Source organism: Podarcis melisellensis (assembly GCF_964234715.1).
Source record: "Podarcis melisellensis genome assembly, chromosome: 14".
NCBI classification, from domain to species: domain Eukaryota; kingdom Metazoa; phylum Chordata; class Lepidosauria; order Squamata; family Lacertidae; genus Podarcis; species Podarcis melisellensis.
In genome coordinates, this window is record NC_138546.1 from 1,767,081 (window position 1) to 1,792,095 (window position 25,015).

Genomic DNA, 25,015 nt, shown 5'->3' on the forward strand with positions numbered 1-25,015 from the left:
GCTATTGGTTCAACCACCACAGTGGCTCCAAGGAATTACAGGCCCCAAAACATCCTCGGGAAAGAGGTGCGGTACCAGGCCTGCGATCGTTCATAAAATGTGGATCAGGCATAGGCAAACTCGGCCCTCCAGATGTTTTGGGACTACAACTCCCACCATCCCTGACCACTGGTCCTGTTAGCTAGGGATGATGGGAGTTGTAGTCTCAACACATCTGGAGGGCCGAGTTCGCCTATGCCTGATGTAAACATTCCCCCAGTAAAACCTTTGACAACCCAGTGCCACCCGCCAGATGTTACACACTGCAATGTCTGGAGTGCACCCACAGTTGGTGAAGATAAAGGAGCCCCCCTTAGCCAAGGAAACAGAAGAGCGCCCACTGTTTCCAGGCCCATCACCTTGAGAAGAACCAGGATGGAGAACAAAGGGCAGGAGAACGAAGATTCCCATTCCAAGGTTCACAGTAATTGTCACGGCAGATGCCCCACTCTTCTCTGGAAACGTAATGAGACTCTCATCCTTCTTCCTGACTGTGGGATGTAGTAGGTGGGGGAAACTGAGTGTCACAGTTCCCCTGGGCATCTAAAGCGCACTAAGCATCTCAGAAATGCAATGTTACAAGTGAAACTTGGGCATCCTCTGGATAGGAGGCTGGGCATTTTTTCAACGGCTTTGTGGCCATTCAGAGGTGGTTGGAGAGCATCTCCTGCCCACCAAAGAGTCTTCTGGCCACCTTCTCAGCTCCAATCGCTGTGATGTAGTTGCTGTTTAGTCGTGTCCAACTCTTCGTGACCCCTGGACCAGAGCACGCCAGGCCCTCCTGTCTTCCACTGCCTCCCGCAGTTTGGTCAAACTCATGTTAGTAGCTTCGAGAACACTGTCCCACCATCTCGTCCTCCGTCGTCCCCTTCTCCTTGTGCCCTCCATCTTTCCCAACATCAGGGTCTTTTCCAGGGAGTCTTCTCTTCTCATGAGGTGGCCAAAGTCTTGGAGCCTCAGCTTTGGGATCTGTCCTTCCAGTGAGCACTCAGGGCTGATTTCCTTCAGAATGGATAGGTTGGATCTTCTTGCAGTCCATGGGACTCTCAAGAGTCTCCTCCAGCACCAGAATTCAAAAGCATCCATTCTTTGGCAATATAGTACTGAGCGTCAAAAGCCCCAAAGGAGGTCAAGGTCAAGACTTTGCCTTGGCAACCACAACTCTCCAGTTGGCCACCACCCAATTTCTGCGGATCTCCAACAACAGCCTGTTCATTTGTTTTCAGAATTAGCACAATCATCAAAGCTGCTGATGATTTGAGCATCTTCTTTCACTGTTCTGAGTTATGAGAGAAGTGTTGGTGCTGAACTTTAAAGCCGTAAACGGCCTCAGCCCAGTAAACCTGAAGGAGCATCTCCACCCCCATTGTTCTGCCCAGACACTGAGGTCCAGCTCCGAGGGCCTTCTGGCAGTTCCCTCCCTATGAGAAGCAAAGCTACAGAGAACCAGGCAGAGGGCCTTCTCGGTGGTGGCGCCCGCTCTGTGGAACGCCCTCCCACCAGATGTCAAGGAAATAAACAACTATCTGACTTTTAGAAGACATCTGAATGCAGCCCTGTTTAGGGAAGTTTTTAATGTTTGGTATTTGATTCTGGTTTTTTTTTTCTGTTAGAAGCTGCCCGGAGTGGCTGTGGCAACCCAGTTAGATGGGCAGAGAGTGATGATGATGGTAATTTGTTGGCAAGAACTAAAGCAATGGTTCCCAAAGCAGTTGGTACTCCCCCTGGCCATGGTGGGATCTGCTAGACAGGTGCTAAAAGGCAACGAAGTGCTCCAGAGGTGCTGGACTTTGAAAAGCTGCTATCACTGGATCAAGTTCATCCCTGTTGTTGAATTAGTTAACCTAAATAGTTTTCATTGGATTTTGAATAAATGTGCAATGAACTGTGACTGTTTTGAATTTTACTGTGTTACTATCTTCCTTAACGGGGCATGCAAACTGCTGTTCTGAGTGGTGCTTTTTATAGGGTAGGGTAAAATGAAGATGAGTTTATGGAACTATGGTAGTCACTGAACCAAAGTGTTGCAAAGCTATTACAGTGGTCCCTTGGTTCTCAAACTTAATCCATTCCGGAAGTCCGTTCCAATACCAAAGCATTCCAAAACCAAGACACGCTTTCCCATAGAAAGTAATGCAAAGTGGATTAATCTGTTCCAGACTTTTAAAAACAACCCCTAAAACAGCAATTTAACATGAATTTTCCTATCCAACTAACGAGACCATTGATCCATAAAATGAAAGCAATAAACAATGTACTGCAGCCACACAATCAGTAGTTGAACTGGGTTCCACAGTTACAAAAACAAGAGCCACAAAAGCAAAAACCCAAAATAAATAGCAAAAACAGACAGACCTCAGCGTAACACTCAAAATGGAAGTGTGGCACTCAAATTGGAAGCATAACACTCCAAACAGGAGCACGTTTGGCTTCCGGAAAAAGTTCACAAACCGGAACACTTACTTCTGGTTTTGCAGTGTTTGAGTTCCAAGTTGTTTGAGTACCAAGGCGTTTGAGAACCAAGGTACCACTGTATTCTACTGCTCACGTAGACGGATGTCAAGTCTGCAGGCTCTATTCCCCCACCCCACCCTAGAAAGACCCCCGAGGGCCACCTGCTAGGGCCACCTCTGAGCAGGGGTTTGTTCTCAGAACTGAGCTCACAGCTCTTCCATGCAAAAATCCATACCTGGTTTTCCCCGCTTCATTTTATCAACTGAGTTTCCAAGAAAAAATGTTTTTGCTATGGTTAAAACAATGGGGGGGGAGGGGGTCAGAAATCCTTGGAGATCAAATGCAAAACACTAGCAGATTCCGATCTACCTTCTGGACACACACATCCCGCCCCCCAATGGACCACCTACGATTTCTGTACCACGTTATCTCAGTTACCCTCACAACAAATCTGTCGGTGCAAGAGTGCCTCATTTAGGAGGCAGGGAGACTGAGAAAGGAAATCTTGCTTAAGGACATCCATTGGGTTCATAACAAAAACAAAGAGTCTTTTTTAAAAAAAGGAAAAAAAGAAAACCACTGCGCAGCACCAGCCCTGAAGGGAGCCAGGAAATAATCTGATCCTGACCCCTTTACAATTCTTCTTTAAGTATTCAATAAATTTACTCCAGTTATTTTGGTATCTTTGATCTCCCTGGTCCCGGATCCTCCCTGACAGTTTGGCAAGTTCTGCATATTCTGTCCACTTCGCCTGCCACTCCTGAATAGTTGGTATATCTTGTACTTTCCATCTTTGGACCAGAAGGGTCCTCGCGGCAGCTGTAGCATACATGAACAAATTTTGATCTTCTATTTTAATTTCTGTTCCTATTAAGCCTAATAGACACACTTCCGGTCTTTTGGGGAAAGTATATCTAAATATCTTTTTGAGTTCATTATAAATTGCTTCCCAAATTTTTTTTACCTTATCGCAGGTCCACCACATATGGAAATAGTCCCCATCTGCCTTTTTACATTTCCAACACTTTCTTTCTTTTTTCCTATTTGTTGTTGTTTAGTCGTTTAGTCGTGTCCGACTCTTCGTGACCCCATGGACCAGAGAACGCCAGGCACCTCTGTCCTCCACTGCCTCCCGCAGTTTGGTCAAACTCATGCTGGTAACCTCGAAAACACTATCCAGCCATCTCCTCCTCTGTCGCCCCCTTCTCCTTGTGCCCTCCATCTTTCCCAACATCAGGGTCTTCTCCAGGGAGTCTTCTCTTCTCATGAGGTGGCCAAAGTACTGGAGCCTCAGCTTCACGATCTGTCCTTCCAGTGAGCATTCAGGGCTGATTTCCTTCAGTATGGAGAGATTTGATCTTCTTGCAGTCCATGGGACTCTCAAGAGTCTCCTCCAGCACCATAATTCAAAAGCATCAATTCTTCGGCGATCAGCCTTCTTTATGGTCCAGCTCTCACTTCCATACATCACTACTGGGAAAACCATAGCTTTAACTATACGAACCTTTGTTGGCAAGGTGATGTCTCTACTTCTCAATATGCTGTCTAGGCCTGTCATTGCCCTTCTCCCAAGAAGCAGGCGTCTTTTAATTTCGTGGCTGCTGTCACCATCTGCAGTGATCATTGAGCCCAAGAAGGTGAAATCTCTCACTACCTCCATTTCTTCCCCTTCTATTTGCTAATTTTACTGGCGTCAAATGCCGTCTATACATCATTTTTAGCAAGTTTTCCTTTAAAGCCATGCATCCTGTGAATCTCAAACCCAAGACACTAGCAGGATTGACATAATACCTCCAATAGTACTAATTTGAGAATGATGTGTGTGATGGAAAGAGGATAAATATACCACTTGTGGGGAGGGAGGGGGGTCGTGACTCGGCAGAGTCAAAGGGAATGTATGGCGTTATTACAATTTGTTGGAAAAGAATATGCAAGGAAAACAATAAAAATTCACTTTTAAAAAAAGGAAATAATCTGATCCTCTGTAAGCAAGGAATGGGATAGTGCTTGGGTGATATCGCTTTCTGTACTCTGCCTCCCAACCTTCCTGTGTCAATACATCTCAACAGCGGCTGTTTGAACAGTGTTTAATAATAAACAGATTTCAACAAGCCCAAGAATAAGAGGAGAGGCAGGGATCAGGCGGAAGACGAGTGCAAGAGGCTCAAAATGAGAAGGGTGTGTGTGTGTCAGTAAAACCCAGCTCTTCGGGGGATAGGGACTTCTCTCTCCCTCTTCTAAGCTGTAAATATTTTATTTTATTATGGTGGAACCTCGGAAGCCGAACGTAATCCGTTCCGGAAGACCGTTCCACTTCCGAAACATTCAAATTCCGAGGTGCGGCTTCCGAGTGGCTGACAGTTAGGCTTTTTGAAGACCGGAAGCCGCGTCGGACGTTCAGGTTCTGAAAAACGTTCGAAAACCGGAACACTTACTTCCGGGTTTTCGATGTTCGGGAACGGAGTGGTTTGAGAACCGAGGTTCCACTGTACATTTACAGTGAGGGGAGAAAGTATTTGATCCCCTGCTAAATTCGCTCGTTTGCCCTCTGACGAAGAAATGACCAGTCCATAATTTTAACGGTAGGTTTATTGTAGCTGTGAGAGACAGAATAACAACAGGAAAACCCCCGGAAAACCAGAAGACAAAAATCAGAGATTGATGTGCACGATAATGAGTGAAATAAGTATTTGATCCCTTTGCAAAAGATGACTTTCTGGTAGGGGGCCACCAAGTTTGCACACATCTCAGGAGGTATTTTTGTCCCACTCCTCTGTGCAAATCCTTTCCAAGTCAGTAAGATTTTGAGGCTGATGTGTAGCTACTTGAACCTTCAGCTCCCTCCACAGATTTCCCCCCTCACTGTATCTCCCCTTTCTTCCATCATGGAATCAAGAGTGGGTCTGAAGTCTCTTGTTTTTAGGTAAGTTCATGAAGATACCAACAAAAGGTAAGTTTGGTGTTGTTCACAATACCGAGAGATGCTAGAGAAGTTGTAGACAGGGTGCCGGCATCCATCTACAACTTCACTAGCATCGCTCAGTATTGCAAACAACACCGAACTTACCTTTTGTTGGTATCTTCCTGGACTTACCTAAAAAGATAAAGAAAACAAAAGACTGAGTTAAGGATTTAAAAATCCATTGAGACCAGACATTATAAGTTCATCTTAGGTTGGGTAGTTCGCAAGTCTCTGTGGCTTTGCATAAGGGTTTTCTATTTTTCTCAGAAGATTGATAAAGAATGTATAATTCTTTTGGTAATTATTGTGTGTATATTAGTCGCCAACATGTCGCATGAGTCGTACTACTTCTATCAGCAGCAGAGGATCGATGGGAGAATCAAGGCCCTCTCAGGGTGCTGATGCTGTGAGCCCCTCCATCTTGGGCTCAGGTTGCAGATGCATGTGACTAAACCGCATAAAGAAGGTTGATCGCCGAAGAATGGATGCTTTTGAATTCTGGTGCTGGAGGAGACTCTTGAGAGTCCCATGGACTGCAAGAAGATCAAACCTCTCCATTCTGAAGGAAATCAGCCCTGAGTGCTCACTGGAAGGACAGATCCTGAAGCTGAGGCTCCAAGACTTTGGCCACCTCAGGAGAAGAGAAGACTCCCTGGAAAAGACCCTGATGTTGGGAAAGATGGAGGGCCCAAGGAGAAGGGGACGACAGAGGACGAGATGGTTGGATAGTGTCTTCGAAGCTACAAACATGAGTCTGACCAAACTGCGGGAGGCAGTGGAAGACAGAAGTGCCTGGCGTGCTCTGGTCCAGGGGGTCACGAAGAGGCGGACACGACTAAACGACTAAACAACAACAACAACAACCGCATATCATGAAGACCCCACAATCTCCACTGTCCTTCCTTCCAAGGAAGCCAACACCTGCCTAAATTCTCACGCCACTCAGATATTGGGCTGGATTGCAACAATATTCTTGGATACGGTACTCCTAAGGACTTGTGTGTGCAGCGGGGCACTTTTTTATTACTGTACAGCCCCCCCTTATAGTCCTCAGGCATTTTTAGGAGGAAAACGCAAGTCATTTAAAGAGTCCAGTTCATAAAGTAGCTTAATAGCAAAATCTCCAAGGGAGAGAGAGGCATTGTGTTAGCATCTTTGCTGGATACACCAGACTGGTTTAATTGTTATGCAAATTACACTTGCTAGGCCATCAACTTTCTCTTAATGGGCCATTCATCACTGCAAAGTTTTCTTTGAAGGAAGCAGCTGCTCTCCCTCAGAGGTCCCCCAAAACATCTTAGGTTTCAAAAAAAGCAGCAATTTTGCCCTGGAGTAAAAAACAACAAGAAATAGGAGAAATCTCAAGCTCACAAACTCATTCCACTCTCCCTAAGCATGGAGGGAAGTTAACTAGCCATTAAATAGAGTAAAGGTTGCTAACAGCCTGATTCACAAGTCAGTTAGTCCAAACTACCTTGGCAAAGCTGCCGAAAAGCAAAAGGTAGCCTCCCTGGCCTTTGGGAAATGCTCAGAGACCCACACTGGGGAAATGCATTTATTGAAATTTGCAAAACAGTGTGCGAGTCTTTGAGTTCCCAACACCTATTCCCCAGGCTAGATCAGGTGTCAGCAAACTTTTTCAGCAGGGGGCTGGTCCACTGTCCCTCAGACCTTGTGGGGGGGTCCCGGACTATATATATATTTTTTTTTGGGGGGAGAACAAATTCCTATGCCCCACAAATAACCCAGAGATGCATTTTAAATAAAAGGACACATTCTACTCATGTAAAAATATGCTGATTCCTGGACTGTCCGCGGGCCGGACTGAGAAGGCGATTGGGCTGCACCCGGACCCCGGGCGTTAGGTTGCCTACCCCTGGGTTAGATCAACAGTAGCAAAGGCAGGAGAGCTAGAAACTCAGGTATATAAGCGAATCGCCAAATGGCACCTCAAACCCAGATTGCGGTTGCCATAACACGGGCCTGTCCAACAGGTCGATCGCAATCTACTGGTTAATCGCGGGATGTCCCTGGTCAATAGCCGATCTTTGGACCCCCGTTAAATCTTCCCAAAAAAACGTCCAATAACTTCAGCTCCCTAAAAAAAAGATCACTGCCATCTTGGCACCTAGACATCTTCACTTGGTCGCAAGTGGCAGATAGCCAGGTGCAAAATCTGCTTGGGAAATTTCAAATGCTGCCAAGCAAAGATTAGAACCCTGGTCTCCCACTCTAACCACTACACAACGTTGTCGCTTTTTTATCTTGCCCTACTCTACCTGGGGTGAGAGCAACCGAGGCACAAAAGAGGGGTTCAGCAGGATGATGCAGTTGAAGTAACACTGAAACAATAACTGAGCAACTATCTGAAATATTAATTACCCTGTTAAGATCGGGGGGGGGGGGAAGAACCACCCCGCTTTTAATGCCTAATAAAAGTGTATGCCTCATAAGAAATTAACCGCCATAAGGAATGTACAAGCACACTTCGCTGAACCGTTCCAGAGGCGGTCTTTAAACAGGAGATTGATGTCAGGAGGCTTCACAGATAATGGAAAAAAGAACCATCATAAAAGCTTAGGCCGTGCCCTAACTCGCTTTCCAAGCCAATACTGCCTTGCAAGCCATTGACACAAATGTACATACCCAATTCAAATGGGAATTGCTTCTGTCCGCTGCGTAAACTTGCAATGGCTTCTTCAATCCAAGGAGACAGACCTGGGAATATATACTGAAAACTTCCCCCCACCCTCTAGCTCCAAGTCAGTCTCAAACCGCTTTGCAGAAATGCAGAAGGCGTGCTTTGGAAAGAGCAAGTCTGGAATCAAACCAAGGCACAATTTAGTAAGATAAGGCTGAACTCCTAAGCATTACTACTGTAGAATAAGTACAAATGAATCCCATGGGACTCACGTCCGGGCAAACAGGCTCAATATTGTGCTGTAGGGGTGTTTTCAAATACTTAAACCAATTTCGTCTGAAGATCAACGTGTACATGACACCTTACATTGAAGGAAGGTAAGGACAGGTGACCCCACCTAGGCCCGAAGTCACCCCCCACCAAAGCAGGCTCAAAGCTTCTCAAAATCATTTTCTCAGCAGCTAAGCATCAGAAACATTCCGCTCTGCTGTAACAAAAGGTAGGGAACACAGTCCATTGTTTCTCAGGCCTTTCTGATGCCTTCTTGCTAAAGAACCACATTGCAACTTACTTTCTGTCTGGGAACCACGCCAGAACAAAAGATTGAAACATATCTGAACACTCTGAAACCCCTTTCCTGGGAAGGGTGCCAAGAGTCCCAATAGTCCCAAGACAGCTTTCTGTTCATGCTCAGAGGGACTCCTGAGGGAGGAGAAAGGGAGAGGGAACTGGAAAGGGGTATATATGCTTGTGCACATAACTGTGAACTTTGTGCATGCTTTTTGTGACTTATCACACTTGCTCCTTCTACCAGTTCATGGATGGTAGAAACAAAAGCCTTTTCTCCGAAACGATTCCTTGAGTGTCTGTTGACTCCCACTTCCCTTTCCCGGGCGCAATATTTTTCCCACCCGAGGGCAAAGCCTCATAAGGCTACAACATTAGCAAGAAGTAGAGCTTTGTTGTGCTTTTGCAGATGGTCTCCTGTTGACACAACGTGAAACTTTGCTCCATCGAAAATGCAAGCAGAAGAGGAGGATGCAGACAAAATCCTGAGCTCCCCGTGGCTTGTTTGTGTAACGTTAAACCACGGTTTAGTGTTACAGGCAACACTAAACCATGGTTTAGAATTACAAGTGATCCCGGCTCAAGAATATCCTCCAAGCAACTGGTCAGAACTTTTGACACTCTCTCTTCCCCCCAGGGCCCTTTTAAACCAGTCATCTAACCCGGCTAAATGGGGGACCTCTTTGTCGGTAATTTTAACTCGCCGTTCTTGTGGATTCATCCGCCAGATTGTTTTAACAATATTCATGCATGACATGAGTGGCTCAAGTGAACTTTTCACGAAGGAATCCTACTTCAACACACTTTTTAAAATCAAATAGCCGAATAAAAAAAGCTCCATCCCAGACAGAAGACTTGAAAAACCTGCCCCCGCCCCACAATCCAGCTGCACCCTCTCCTTTCCAAAACAGACCCAATCCAGAAAACTCTTCCTTGCAAAATCTGCCTGTTTAGATATGGCGGTGAAGAAAGCTGTATTGCAACTTCCGAATAAATGTTTTAAAACAATAATGCTAACAACAATAAAGAAATGAAATGAATAATATCAATAATAATAAATTTTACTGCAGAAAAAGGTGACTAGACAATCCATTGGGGTGACCATAACCTAGGTTTAAGGTGCCATTTGGTAATTAGCATATATGTATGTATGTATGCGTATATATATATATATATATATATATATATATATGTGTGTGTGTGTGTGTTCGCGCGCGCACACACACACACACACACGAATTTCTAACACTGGCATGTATATCCCTGAACAGATTGACATATATTTTAATATTTTGTTGGACGCCGCCCAGAGTGGCTGGGGAAACCCAGCCAGATGGGCGGGGTATAAATAATAAATTATTGCTATTCTTCTTATTATTATTATTGTGAAGGAGAAGCTGATTTATTATTAGCCCATTTGCACTGGCAACTTGCAAAAGAAGCAATCTGACACCCCCCCCCCCAAGGTTTCTTAAAAGTTGAACACTATCAAAGGGGCTACTTCAGTCACACAGCGTGAATTTGTTTATTTCAATGGGTCTTCTTCACATCCAGGAGCGGCTCAGAGCCGCGTCCTTTGACATAACAAGGCAACGGGAGCGCAGGGGAAATTCTCCAGCGCCTGCTCAAAAGCACACAAGGCATGTTTCTCGACCGCAGAGTCCACATTTCCACTTGGAACTGGAGACAGGAAACTGGCTCCTCCACATGTGTGCAGCTGTAAGCCAGACAGGGATTGGCTCTGTGAGCGGATTTCGGGATACAGCATCCTTTGGGCTCCACAAACAGAAGAACACACAGACGCTGCTGGTTCAGAGGCCAAGAGACCGAGGCAGCTCCAAAAGAAGATTACCGCGCGCACACACACACACACCCCCCGGTGGTATGATGTGGTGATGGGCATTTGGAGAGGTCCGTCCCAGAACAAACAGAGACGGCTAGAAACAGTGGCCAAGTTCCGAAAAATCATTTAACCGCTACCGAAAAGCTCTCGCTCTCTCCCTCTAAAGAATATTCCAAGCTTGGCTACCTCCAGTTCCTGCAGTTTCCAACAACTGTGTGCAGAAGAACATTACAACAGCTCCATCACTGAATTGAACCAACTTATAATTCCACTTCCAGGCTGGCCCTCCCCCCACCCAGATGATACTGGGAAGCTTATTATTATTATTATTATTATTATTATTATTATTATTATTATTATTTATTTGTACCCTGCCCATCCGGCCGCATTTCCCCAGCCACTCTGGGCAGCTTCCAACAAAGATTAAAAATGCATCAAAATGTCACACATTAAAAACTTCCCTGAACAGAAGGGCACAGAGGCACCTTGCCCCTAATACAGCGGTACCTCGGGTTACATACGCTTCAGGTTACAGACTCCGCTATCCCAGAAATAGTGCATCAGGTTAAGAACTTTGCTTCAGGATGAGAACAGCAATCGGGCTCCGGCGGCACGGCGGCAGCAGGGGGCCCCATTCGCTAAAGTGGTCTTCAGGTTAAGAACAGTTTCAGGTTAAGAACGGACCTCCGGAACAAATTAAGTACGTAAGCCGAGGTACCACTGTAGTTGCCCCTAACACCAAATAGTTAGAGACACACTGCGTTGAAATGTGGCGATTATTTCCTAGGTGTCACGGCTCAACCCTAAGATTCCGTGCGGGCAAAATCAGCTTCTGTCTTAAAAAAACTACGGTTGGAATAAACCTATTCAAAATAAATGATTGCATATAGTTTGCAATCCCCCTGCCTGGCCACCAATGCTTTTGGGTTGCAGAGTTACTCCCCTTTCTTGCACCCAAATGAAATGAGAGCTAGAATTGTGCCAACAGGCGCACAGCTTAATCGAGCTGCACTGGATAGTCATCCTCAAGCTCCCACTCCAGGACTGGGCTAGGAAACAAACTACTTCAGATTCCTGTAAGACAAGATCCGCATAATACTTGAGAAAGTATTTCACATTCCTGGGCACATACGTCACTTTCAAGGTGGCCGGCCACATTTTCCCACCTTGCTCTAGGGCATCTTCCTGTGCTCCAAAAGTTTTCGGACTACAACTCCCATAAGGCCCTGCAAGTGTTGGCTGGAGCTGATGGGAATCGTGGCCCCAAACATCTGGAAGGTGTCAGGTTAGGAAAGGCTGCTCTATAGCTTCCCTAAACTTTATAAATAATGGTCAAAACTAGGATAAAAGCTGCTGTCGGGCAAAGAAATAACAATACGACATCTTCTGTCTAAAAACGCAGTGTAAAACATGAACAGGACTTCCTCCTCACTTGCTCTGTCTGAAAAGGTGGGCCGTCCTCTTCCAAAACAGTTTTTAAACATTTTAAACAGTTTTTAAACGACAGCCAGATCCCTCTGTTGTTTACACCAGGGGTGGCAAACTTCCAAGAGACTGCAATCTACTCATAGAATTAAAAACTGGCAGTGATCTACCCCCGTTTTTTAGGGGTTCAGGTCAACGTTGTTGAGCTTTCTTTAGGGAGGGTTTGGTAGGCATAGGTTGCTTAGCTTTTGGGGGGGCACAACATTTTTACATTATTTTGGGGTCAAAGAGAAACAGCAACTCACCGAAGGATCGCTGGAGGGAAAACGGCCTTGGTTTGTAAACTACGTCTTCCGTTCTCTATCAATGGAGGGCAGGGCCAGGTGGCAGGGCCAGAAGGGGGGCAGCGATCGACTGCAATCAACCAAAAGCTCGCAGAGATTGACCAGTAGATCACCATCGACCTGTTGGACATCCCTGGTCTACACCTACCTGGTCAAAGCTCACACTGTAAGCATTTCGGGGCAGAAATCTGGCTTGATTTTTTAGAACAGCTCAGCCATGGCAAAGTGCAAAATGCACTCGCATGGTGCACCTCTAAGAACACGGGGAATGATCCAAGCAGAATTAGGCTCTTTTATGCCCCACCGATACCGCCAGAAATATTTAAGTCGATGCTTAGCTCTCCATCAAAGTCAGCGGTGCAAAGCTAATGGCTGGAATACGTCTTGTGGGTTTGTTTAAACAGACACATTTTAAAAGGAGGGGAAATGGAAGATGATTGAAATTTTGCTACTTGAGCTTCTGTTGTGTAGTTGTAGAAAACAGAACAGCAGAGGAACTTGTGATTAGGAAAAAGGTGTGTAAGAAAGAGCTCTGGTTTTGCACTGGTGGTTATGTGGTGAAAGTAGTTCCTCAGAACGGGCCTTGCTGTTCTCTCTTACCCTGGGCATGCACAAAAACAAATGCACACACACACACACACACACATCCTGATAATGTTGTTTTAACCGCAAGAATGGAGCGTCCAAGTGGTTTGTGAGATCATCAAAACACAAGAGCGCAGAAGCCACAACGAGCCTTTGGCAACGACGAGAGCTCAGCCCTGCAAATTAAAAGATTGCATGAGTGACTTTGGGCTTTCAGATACTTGCTTTTTAATGTCAACACCGTAAAGAAAAGGAATACGAGGCTAGCTCTGGCTTGCAAAACTGGCCTTTGCATAGTTATCGCTGCTACTACCACTGTTGCTATTGCTGCAAATATCACACCTGTCCTCCCTAAGGACCCCAGGATGGCAATGTCATCAATATGGTGTCCTGGGAGTAAGGAATGCCCTAAGATAAATCTGGCACAGGTGTTGCCCGTACCTGCACTGTCATATGCTTCCGTCATATGCTGAAGCCTCTTCACCATTTGACTCCTGATGCATACACACACAGGACCTCCCCTAATCTTCTGTTTGCAAATTGTTCTAATTAATTTTAATGCTTACACTTTTACATCGCTGCAACCAGTCCCGGGGCACTATTGTGAAGGGCAGGTTAGAAACCCAAGCAGCGGTTAACAATATCGTCTGCATCTTTTTGAATCCCTGCATAGAAAGCTTCTGCCAACCTACAGCAGTTCGAAAGCACACCAGTGCAAGCAGATAAATAGGTACCTGCTTCCTTTACAGCAGCCTTCTGCAACCTGGTGCCCACCATGCTGGCTGGGGGCTGATGGGAATGGCAGTCCAAATTGCCTGGAGGTCACCAGTTTGGGTCAAGAAAGCGGATAGCCAGCCAACCCCCCATTTTAAAGAAAAAGTCCATACTGCAGCAATCTACGATCTAAGTTCAGGAGCACTATGTGTGCTCCTTCCACACAAATCTACAAATGATATAGAGTTAAACAACTATAGAATTTTTCATAGACATCTGAAGGCAGCCCCCCATGTCTGCAAGCTGTTGTTGTTGCTTTCCCTCTATTTTTGGTTCCAGAGCCTCTGACATATTTTATCCTTGCAGCAAAAGTAGCCAGGATCTTCTTGATGCGTTTGGTGGGAATGAGGGTTAACGGAAGTTGGGATTCTCAGAAACTCCTTGCTCGCTGCACGCCACAGAAACAGATCTCTTTCGAGAACTGACAGCGTCGTCCTACCAGAAAGTGCATTTCTGGTTAATCATCTGTGTTTTCACTTCACGACCTGCCTCCAAGCTGAGCTTGCTTAGCCCTGATCGCAATGACCCCTGTGCAACGACCTCCCAATCCGTCCCTGTGCGATGGTGCTTTAATTATTTTTCACAGTTGCGCTGTCTCATCTGCGAAGTGGACACAAATCCTGCAAACGACACAGCTGCGAAAGACGAGCCTATTCCTTGCCGGCGACATTCTGTCTGAAGCAGAGCATAAAGCATAAACCCTCGTGGAAGCAACACAGGAGACCCGCCGAAGTTTCCAGCAAGCTATAAAAACTCTACTCTATCCAGAAGCACAACTCTTTACAGGAGGGAAGGCCCCAAAATAATGGCATTCTCCTAATGGAGCCAATGTAAACTTTAAACATTAGACGGCAGAGGAGAGGGACATATGAAGCACATTTCCTAAAGCTTTGCCACTTTTTGTGTGTGTGAAAATAATTCAGGCTTGTGCAGCAATTCTCAAATACAGCGGTACCTTGGTTTACAAACAGTCTGGTTTGCATACGTTTTGGATTACAAACACGTCAAATCCGGAAGTGCATGTCCTGGTTTGCAAACTTTTTTTTGGATTACAACCCATTTTTTTTGGATTACGAACAATTTTTTTTTGAGGCCCCATTGGCAAAAGTGCACCTCGAGTTAGATCCTGTTTTGGTTTACAAACGGACCTCCGGAACGGATTATGGTTGTAAACCAAGGTACCACTGTACTTCTGCAGACTCTGAATCCTATTTGAAACAGAAATGGCCGGCTTGCAACATCTCACAAGTGCACATACGATTCAGGATGTATTTCCAGTAGCAATAAAAGCGTAGAGTTTGGGGACTGGAACACGGGAAGCTGCCTTATACTGAAGCATACTATTGTTCCATGTAGCTCAGTACTGTTTACACGGGCTGGCAGCTGCTCTCCGAGATTTCAGGCCGGAGTCTCCCTCAGCCTTCTGCTTGCAACAGAGAAGCTTTGCCACTGAGCTGCAAGCTCTTCCCCTTAACAATATTAAATATTTTCATATTCAATATTTAGCCGGAGGAATTAAGATTGTGCCAAAAGTATGTAACTTGCCAGTTTGCAAACCGGGCCAAATATTCTCAGGGAGACACAGCCAGCGGATGCCAGTACAAAACAAGCATCATCCATGGAGATAAAATTGCCCGACTCGGGTTCAAATCCCTCCTTCATCACAGGGGCATAAAACGGCTCGGGTGACACAGAGCCTGAACGGCAGTCCTTGCAAATGCAAAGATGCCACCGGCCGTTATGCGACGATGTAGTCTTCGCCTATCTCTCTCTCAGCTTCGACTCCCAAGCTGTGCAAAAGAAGCAATTGCTTATGTCACAGAGCTGAAGTGAATTGTACATAATGCTCATATTTTCAGGTGGCCTCAGTGGCGCAGAGTGCCATCCATCACTTTGGCTGGTGGCCGAGCTGCGCCCCAATCTGGGCAGGGATATCCTAACTTCTCTGCTCACGTCGAGGTTAGATTACTGCAATGCGTTCTGTCTGGGGCTGCCTCTGGAGTCGGTTCAGAAACTTCAGCCGGTGCAGAATTTGGCAGCCAGGTTGCTCATCAGGACAAGACAGTTTGAACATGTGACACCTGACTGCACTGGCCGCCAATTCATTTTCAGGTCCAGTTCAAAGTGGTGGTTTGGGCCTATAAAGCCCTAAATGGCTCAGGAACGCAGTAACTCTGGGACCATCTCACTCCATATAAACCAAGCATAGGCAAACTCCGGCCTTCCAGATGTTTGGGACTACAATTCCCATCATCCCTAGCTAACAGGACCAGTGGTCAGGGATGATGGGAACTGTAGTCCCAAACATTTGGAGGGCCAGAGTCTGCCTATGCCTGATATAAACCGTCCCAACTCTGCATTAATCTTCAGAGGCCCTTCCTTGTGTGCCTCTTCCATGAGAGGTCAGGAGGGTGGCAACACAAGAACAGGGTCTTTCCTGCAGTGGCTCCCCACTTGCAGAATGCTCTCTCTAGGGAGGCTTGCCTGGCACCTTCCTTAGACCCCTTTAGGCGCCAGGCAAAAATATTCCTCTTCAACCAAGCCTATGGCCGATTAACATCTTATACCCCTTTTAAAAGTGTTTGTGGGAGGGTGAGCTATTGGTTTGTTGTTGTTCTTGCTTTTATCATGTATTTTGTGTTTTCCTATTGCATTTTTATGTTGTGAACCCCCCTGAGATCTGCAGATGAAGGGTGGCAGACAAATTTAATAAATGCTACTAGTTGTTGTTGTTGTTTAGTCATGACCGACTCTTCGTGACCCCCTGGACCAGACCACGCCAGGCACTTCTGTCTTCCACTGCCTCCCGCAGTTTGGTCAAACTCATGCTGGTAGCTTTGAGAACAGTGTCCCACCATCTTGTCCTCTGTCGTCCCCTTCTCCTTGTGCCCTCCATCTTTCCCAACATCAGGGTCTTTTCCAGGGAGTCTTCTCTTCTCATGAGGTGGCCAAAGTCTTGGAGCCTCAGCTTCAGGATCTGTCCTTCCAGTGAGCACTCAGAGAGCTGATTTCCTTCAGAATGGAGAAGTTTGATCTTCATGCAGTCCATGGGACTCTCAAGAGTCTCCTTCAGCACCAGAATTCAAAAGCATCCATTCTTCTGCGATCAGCCTTCTTGATGGTCCAGCTCTCACTTCCATACATCACTACTGGAAAAACCATAGCTTTAACTATACGGATCTTTGTCGGCAAGGTGATGTATCTGCTTTTTAAGAGTACAACCACTCATAAAGTTCAACCGCTACTAGTACAACTACTCATAAAGAGCATTAAGAGTTGGTTCTGCTGCTGTTTGATGAGCAAGCAACGGCATTCGGGAGCACAGGAAGAGGCTTGCAGGATCAGGTCCCGAACTCACCCAGCAAGGCATCCTGTGTCCCACTGGGACCAACTAGATCTCTCTGGGAAGCTTACGAGAAGGGTGTTGCAGCCGAGAGAGCTCTCCCTCCTCCTTCTCCTGGCAAAAATCCTTGAAAGTGTTGTTGTGAGTGGCATCTGGAAACAAAAGCCACACACACGAAGGCACATGACGAACCTAAAAAGTGACAGGGTTGAATTCCCACGCTGCTTTCTCTCCCCCCACCCTTCCTTCCAGCGTTGGATGCAACAGGTACGTACAAATTTACTCTGCGTCACCCGAGCTCCTCGCAAGTAAGAGGCGAGCAAACTTCACCTGAGGCTGAGGGAACATAAAGGCTGCAAAGAAACATTTCTGCAGTCGAGGCCTAAATGCTGGTATGCCCTAAAGAACACAGGAAAAACTGGAACTGTTTACTTCGCAGGAACTGGAGGGCAAATTCCATTCAGGAAAAAAGGAGGGGGGGGAGAGTTGCATCATCTGTTTTACAACTCAGAAAGGGAGGGGCGTGCCGTTTATTTACTGTGATCATAAACAGTGGCCGAGAAGACATTTTATTGTTCAGGGTTCCCTGCAGCATGTAAGCCAGTGTACATTGAGACCCCCTCTCCTTTAAGCACTTGGAAGGAGAAAGGATTTCTCTCTTTCCCCCCCCAACCAAAAAAACCCACCAACCACGAGTGAGAGGCTGTCTCTTTCCGCTCTCCTTTCATTTGGCAACGACAACTGCAATTCGGTAAACGAAATAACAAGGTACACAGGAGCTTATGGGAAAAGTACAAGAACGCCCCCAGCTCCCCAAGAAAAGGAATCGGAGGGGAAAGGAAAAGAGAAAGCCGCTTGTTTTACAAGCAGAAATTAATTATACTGACATAGTCCAAGGGTATCGCCTTCGAAAAAGGAAAACATTTCAAAGCCCAAATGCCTCAGAGGAAGCAAGCGGCTTGGGATTTATAACGAAATTACTAAACACAAGGAAAACAGCCGGCAGAAAAAGCAACTTATTAAAAAAAACAACGGATCTGCTAGATACGAGGCTGGTGAGCAAGAGTCGTGCCCTTGGGTCTGCGGGGAGGAAGAGAAATGGCATTATCCTCCACCCCCAGAATGGAGAACGTCAAGTTTTAAGGCACCGTATAATAGTGGCACATCTAAGCAATGCTGTGCATGTGGGGAGATGTTCAAAAGTGGCATTTTGACAGATGGACACTTCATGCCACTATGCCAGGGGTTTTCCTAAAAAAACAACAACAACCCTCTCTGCTGTCAAGGAACCCCTTTCTGCATCAAACAACAGAAATCAGTGCTTGTCTTCCAGTCCACAACAGTAGCAAACACAGACAAGAGGAAAGATTCTGGGGCAAGTCCCTGGGCACACGCTGGGCTCAAAGCAAGCACGTGCCAAACATTTTGGGTCTTGTCACTGCCCAGAATGAACCGGGGCGCACACCTTAGCTGTGATTCCTGCACTGATGATTCTTGGGGTCTCTTCTAAAAGTCTAAGATTCTACAGTGCCCACACCATGCCACTTTCCTCCAAACGCAACGCAATACAATTTCCCCATTTAATCCGGATTTTACCATTACTGCAATAAAAAAGTCTGGTAAGTTTTTTAAAGCATGCATGCAGAAACGGTAAACATAGGTTGAATGGGGCGAGGGAAGAGAGGAAAATGTCATGTCTACACTATGGAAAAACGTACAGGGAGGAGCAGAATGAAGGCCACAATCCAGCGCCAAGCGGGAGCACCCTACTTTCAAAGAACTCCAGAGGTTTCCTGACCTACAGTTTGGAAACCACTGCAATGGGCCTGCCCCTATTGGGGTGGAACGCGACACTGATGCGCAACGCAGCCCAAGAGCATATCATGACTGCGCAGGAAGAAGTTGAGAAGGAACTTGCTTGCACCCTGATCACTAGCGGAGGATTCCCTATCAACAACCGGGTTCCCCGATCATCTTGCTGCAGCGAATGAAGAGGCAGCTTCTCTTCCAACCCCCAAAATCCACCCAAAGCCTCTTCTCTGCTCTTGCAGGACCAGGTGGGATTCCTAGGCCATGATTTGGGTACCCTACTGGAAAACCAACCAACCAACAAGAGACTGCAATTTTGTACGGATGAAGTTTCTCCAATCTCGGCAGCATTGGAGAAAGACGAACATGTTCACGCGCATAACTCGTCCGTTCTTTGTGGACCAAGGTGCTTCCCATCTCCTTTGGCAAAGTTTGCCCCTGGGGCAGGCCCACAGCTGTCGCTCTGCTTTTTCCATCAGTGGAATCTTATCCTCACCCCCCAGAAAGCCAATATCCCTCAGGAATCTCTCTCCCCCCCATGGCGCAGGGAAACCCAGCCCAACTCTGGAGTATTGTCATATACAGTTTAAGGAGCTAACCAACTGTGCTCTTCAGTCCAAGAAACAACTGGCTTCTCCATCTTGCCCCGCTGCTCCCCAAGGCGTCCTTTTCCTACTTCAACTTTCCTCCAGGTCCTTCTCGTTTCTTTGCCCCAAATGTCTCAGCTGTGTTTGCAAGCCATGGTTTACAGAACATGGAAATGGTGTGCTGAGTAAACACTGGGTAGCCGCCTTCCCCTCTCCTCCTAAGCACAGAGCCGGGATGGTTTCTGGGGAGATTAGTTTCGCTTTCAAAGAATTCCAGCTGAATCCCATCTTGGATGCTAGTTGGTTAAACAAGCCAAGTTCATAACCCCCTGGTTTCAAAGTTGGCACATTTTAAACTCACCGGAGTTCAGTGTCAGCCAGCATTGGTAGGACACCATATTCTCCGCAAATGGCACTAATCTTGGTAAAAGCCCATCGTGCCACCCAATTTGGGAAGATGGAAAATGCACAAGCCCAACATTTCGCTTGCCCTTCTTGTAGCTCATCCATGCAATACTAAACCATGGTTTACCGTTACACGCGAATGCAACCACTGCATTCACCACAGATTGCCTGGAGCAGGTCCTGGAAAAGAAGTCATCTCCCGCTTCAATGGCAGAGTCCTTCCCTCTTGCATGTCCATATGGACTCTGGGCTTCATTAGATAAAAACCGCCATTTCCAGCAGCTAGCTCAGAAAGCTCTGGCTTGTCTCACCGTCTCGCAGCACAAACAACTCTTTTTGTGGGTTCGTTTGAAATTCTTCTGTTAGCACTGAAATTTATCGCAGATGTAAGTTTGGGTCCCTCTAATCAGCGATGGCCAAACTTGGCTTAGCCCTCCAGTGGTTTTGGGACTACAACTCCCATCATCCCTAGTTAACAGGACCAGTGATCAGGGATGATGGGAACTGTAGTCCCAAAACCGCCGGAGGGCCAAGTTTGGCCATCACTGCAACTCATCTCTCAATTGCAGAAATGCTCAGAGATGCAAGGGCGTCGCAATTCAAGATGGCGCCCCACAGCCATAATGAGCTGCGTAGACCTTAAAACTTCGACAATGAGTTAAGGGCACTGTAATGAACATCTGCGCCAAATTTCAGCTTTAACTGATGCGCTTCAAATGAAAATAACTTTCTCTTTGAGGGGAACCCCATTTCCACACATTTGCTTCAGGGCCCACTGTCTTGCTCAGATGGGGAGCTCAACAGACACCTGACTCCTCAAAATCCCCAATTTGACCCTGGGGCATCCTGCCTGCTCCCCCCCCCCCCCAAGAAGGCAACCTCTGTCTCTATCTCTCTCACACCATCCCTGGAGGAATCACTCTTAAGATGAGGGAGCTGGGCCTTGCAAGTCTGCTGCAGCCCCAGAGCCATTTCAAAAGAAAAGAAATTAATAAGAGAACAAACAAGGCGGATTCAGGGATCAATAGGGATGATTCCGTCCCCCAGAGCTCCATCTTCCAATGCTTTTTCTGTTCTCTGTATTTATCCACTCGTAATCTTTTTTCTTTTTACTGCTGACGGACCATCGCCAACCCAGATTATTTCCTATTTGTCTCAACCAACACCCCGCCTCAGAACCTGCTCAAACTCCGTCCCAGAGCATGCAGCAAGACAAGAGGGCTCTGAGGCATGTGTAGAGTCCATTTCCTCCACCTCGGAGCAACTGCAAAGAGCCGGGTTTCCATGCGGACAGGCAGGCCTCCATCCCATCGCCAACTTAGTGCCATTCGCAGATCCTACTTGCCCATCTCAGGGCAGGAGGCGCAAGGAAACCCATTTCTCAGTGGGCACAATTCAGCTCCAGGACCTAGTTTATTCTATTAATTATCAGATGACCGCAAGGGGAAATTCGCCTGAGACCAGAACGCTCCGAGTTTTGCTCACCAACTCATTCCTAGGATGGGGGAATCCTGCCCTCAACATTCTCCCTCTCTGTCCCGCGGCCGTCTTTCCCCCCACCCTGCTCGAATGGAGACACCTATGTACCTGGGTTCCCCTTTCTCAGAGAAAGATCCCCTTTCTCTCTCCAAACCCATAAGTCTTCCCTCCACACCTTAAACCACATATGGGGTTCCCCCTTTTCAAGGCAGAAACCCACACTCAACTCTCTTTCGTCCCCCCAGTTTTCCAAGCCCAACAACTTTCCTTTAGAGTAGGTGTGGGTTTTCCGTGCCAAAATACACACAAACTCAGAAATAGTTCGGGGTTCCCCTTCAGAAGGGGCATCTCAAGAACTGCCAAACCCACCCCAGAGGGGGCTCCCCTTGACCACGGCTCGCAAACCCCCCCTCCTACGTCGACCCCCTCCAGGGCTTCCCCCTCCCAAGTAGGTTCCCCTTTCCCAAGACCCCCAAACCCCGCTTTTAAAAGTCCGTATATTTTCGGACTTTCTTGATTTGCCATTATTTACATCCTGCCTTTCAGGATACAAATTATTCCAAGCCTGCTTGCCATTAATGAGGTTATTTTAGGGGGGGGGAAACCCACACGGAAGGCCTGTCTGACCACCTACATGTATGTAATTTCCCCCCGCCCCAAGTTGGGGGACGCCCTTCCGTTCCCCCGCCCCCATTCCCAAGACCCGTAAAACCCACGTGTGGCTCCACCTGACAAGAGTCATGGGGTTTCACTCCCACAGAGGGGTTCCCCCCTCAGACAAACACCCTTTTCTTAACACCCAAACCCACGTGTGAAAGTTTCCTTCCTCCTGTACCTCGCCCCCTTCGCAAGACCGATTCAAACCACATGCAAGCGCTCCTTGTCAAACACACACACACACAGCGGCTCGAATTCTATTTTAATGTAGATTTCTTTCTTTTTTTAATGCTTCTCCTTCCTTGGCCACCTTGGGCAGACTTGGTCCAGCAAGGCAGCCTGTAAATATTTTCAAAAATAAAAATACACCCCCCCCCCCCGCAGGATTAATTTCAGGCTAGGGATCCCTTTCTGAAGACCTGTGAGACTGACACATGCCAACTTTCAATAATAATAATTTTATTACTATGTACTCTCAACGTGGGGCTCGGCTTCCTTCTCTCCTCCCCACAGGAAAGGTAGTCAGCAGTCTTCCCCCACACCGTGATGGGGGCCCCACGCACCCCTGTGGGTTTCCCCTCCAGATTAAGGTTACCAGATTTTTTCCCAATGAATCCAGGGACACTTTTCAACTTTTGTTGATGGGGATAGATTTTGTCAGGTGACTTGAGGTTTAAATCCAGGGACTGTCCCTGGGAAATTGGGACATCTGGTAACCTTACTCCAGGTGGGGTGGGCTTTCAAAAGACTAACCCCGCTCCCTTAAAATGGGGTCCTCCAATTCTATACCCCAAAACCCATTTATTAATACATAATACACATACATGCGCACACATAAGGGTCCCATCTTCTTCCCTCAACTCTCTTTCTGAAGACCCATTAGCCCACACGTGGGTTTTCCCTGCCAATAAACACAAGGGACACCTGTGGGTCTCCCCCTCAGGACTGGCACCCCCTTTGCGCATAAGCTCCCCCTACAACACCCTCAGGAGGCTCCTCTTCCTTCACCCTCCCACAACCTCTCTTCCCAGGACCCGTTCATGCGCATGCACAGTTTTCCCTGCCTAGGTGTATATGGTGTTTATGTTGGGGGTGTTAACCCTCGTGGGTTAACATCCCACCACCACAAATTCTCAACACACCTCACCTGTGGGTTGCATTAATGCTCACCCCTACAACGCAGCTTACACATGGATCTCCCACACCCCCATGGCCCAGTCTACATGCAGGTCTTCCATGCCCCCATCCCCACAACCAGCCTATACACGTGTGTGTACCTGCACACACCCACCCCCACAACCCAGCTTATACACCTCTCCCTAACCCCCTTCCCCACGAACCAGAGTGTGCATGTGCTTCCCTAACCCAGATCCTCACGACCCAGTCTGCACCCGCGTCTCCTTAAGCCCCATCCTCACGACCCAACTTGCCCGCCTGTCTCCCTAACCCCCGGCCACCCCGCAGCTTGCACGCCTGTCCTCCAACCCCAAATCCCCACACGCCAGCAAGCCTGCCCATTCCCACGACTCACTGCGGGGGCAGCTGCAGGGCCGGGCCTCCCCTCCTCTGGAAGGCGCCGTCGACGAAGACGCCGTTCTTGCCCAGGCAGCGCAGGTAGAAGTGGGGCGCGCGGAAGGAGAGCTCGAGGTGGCGGCGCGAGATGAAGCTGGAGCGGCCCATGTTCACGTCCACGGCGCCCTGCGACGAGTTGCGCCCGATGGTCACCGTCGCCTGGCGCATCACGAACTCCACGTCGCGGCCCTGCAGGCGCGCCAGGGCCGAGGGCACGGCCAGGGGCAGCGCGGGCGGGATCGGGGCCGGCCCCGGGCCCTGGGGAGGCGAGGCGGCGGGCGCCCCGGGAGGCAGCGGCGGCGAGGGCGCGGCGCGCTGCAGCGCCAGCAAGGCCCTCGCGCCGGGCCCGTCCTCGCCCGCGGCTGCAGCCATCTTCGCGGCGGCCCAGGCAGGCAGGGGCGGCCGCCGACTACGCACCGCCGGCCTCCGGGGCGGGGCCGCGGGACGGGAGGCGGGCGGACGGGGAGAGAGGCCCGGGCTGCCCAGGCGGCGCGCTCGCAGGCCGCGCTCGGGAGACGGGGCGCACGGGGTCCGGGGCGCTTCTCTCCTTCGCAATCCCCTCCCTCCCCGACTGCCTCCTCCTCTTCCTCCAAAGACCTGGCAACGGGATGAAAACACACCCACACGCAGCGCCCCGGGGTGGGGGAGCTGCAAAAAGAAAGGGGGACGCGCGGGTTCGGGGGCGTGCGCTCCCCAAAGACAAGGCAGCGCGCGTAAAGGCGCACGCTCCGGTGGCCCGCGGTGGGAACGGGGGCGCACGGCTTCGGGGAGCAAGGGCCACTTTGTGCTTGGTCTGGCTCTGCCCCACAAGTCGTCTTCCTCTCCCGACCCCAAGGCAACGCTGGGGGGACGGGGGACGCACAGGCGCTCGCTCTGCACCCTTGGGTGGGTACGTGGGGGAGCAGCCGCCGGGCCAAAGGGGCGCGCAAGGGTTGGCGTGGCTGTGTCGTCGATTTCTTCCTCCCAGCGCCCCGGTCCAAAAGCAGGGCGACGCACCCGGAGGTGCTCGCTGTCATGCCCCCTGGGGCGGGTGAAGGGGGTTATAGAGTTTGGGTGAAGGTGCCCTTTTCGCAGGGTGCCTCCCCGCTTTTATTTCTCCCTTTCCCAAAGGCGATGCGACGCGGGTGAAAACACACCGGGGCGCTCGCTTAATGCCCCGGGTTGTGGGTGCTTTTGCAAGGGGAAAGGGGTGCCACGTTGGGGTGCCAGTGCCCGTTCCGCCGAGCGCCTCCTTCCCCGCGCCACGCTCTCCCTTCCGCTTCCTCCTTCCCCTCTGAAAAGGGACGGCGACATGGGGAGGAAAAGCGCACAAGCGCCCTCGTGCAAAGGGCGGAAACCGGACGGGGCAGCGCCGCCAACCGCGTGGCACGGAAAGCAAACAAAAACAAAAGTGCGCGCGCAAACATGTGCGCGCGCCCTCCCCTTCTCCCTTTGCAGTTTCGTCTCTCGGCCGGGGAGGAGCCGTGCAAAAAATAAAATAAAAAGTGCGTGGGTGCTCGTGCAACGTTAGGAGACGGGGCGTGTCGGCG

General features: G+C 48.5%; 1 protein-coding gene across 2 annotated transcripts in view; it reads right to left on the reverse strand.

The window, feature by feature from the left end:
• The window catches only part of FOXK1 (forkhead box K1), an 81,367-nt gene extending 56,808 nt beyond the window's left edge, over positions 1-24,559 (reverse strand). The window contains exon 1 of one of the 2 annotated variants that reach the window (XM_081889184.1): positions 23,446-24,559. In XM_081889184.1, coding sequence (XP_081745310.1) covers positions 23,446-23,858 — 413 coding nt within the window. In that variant the 5' untranslated portion in view covers positions 23,859-24,559. The remainder of the gene's footprint in view (positions 1-23,445) is intronic. The other variant, XM_081889183.1, reaches the window with a different exon arrangement.
• Positions 24,560-25,015: the final 456 nt, after the last annotated feature.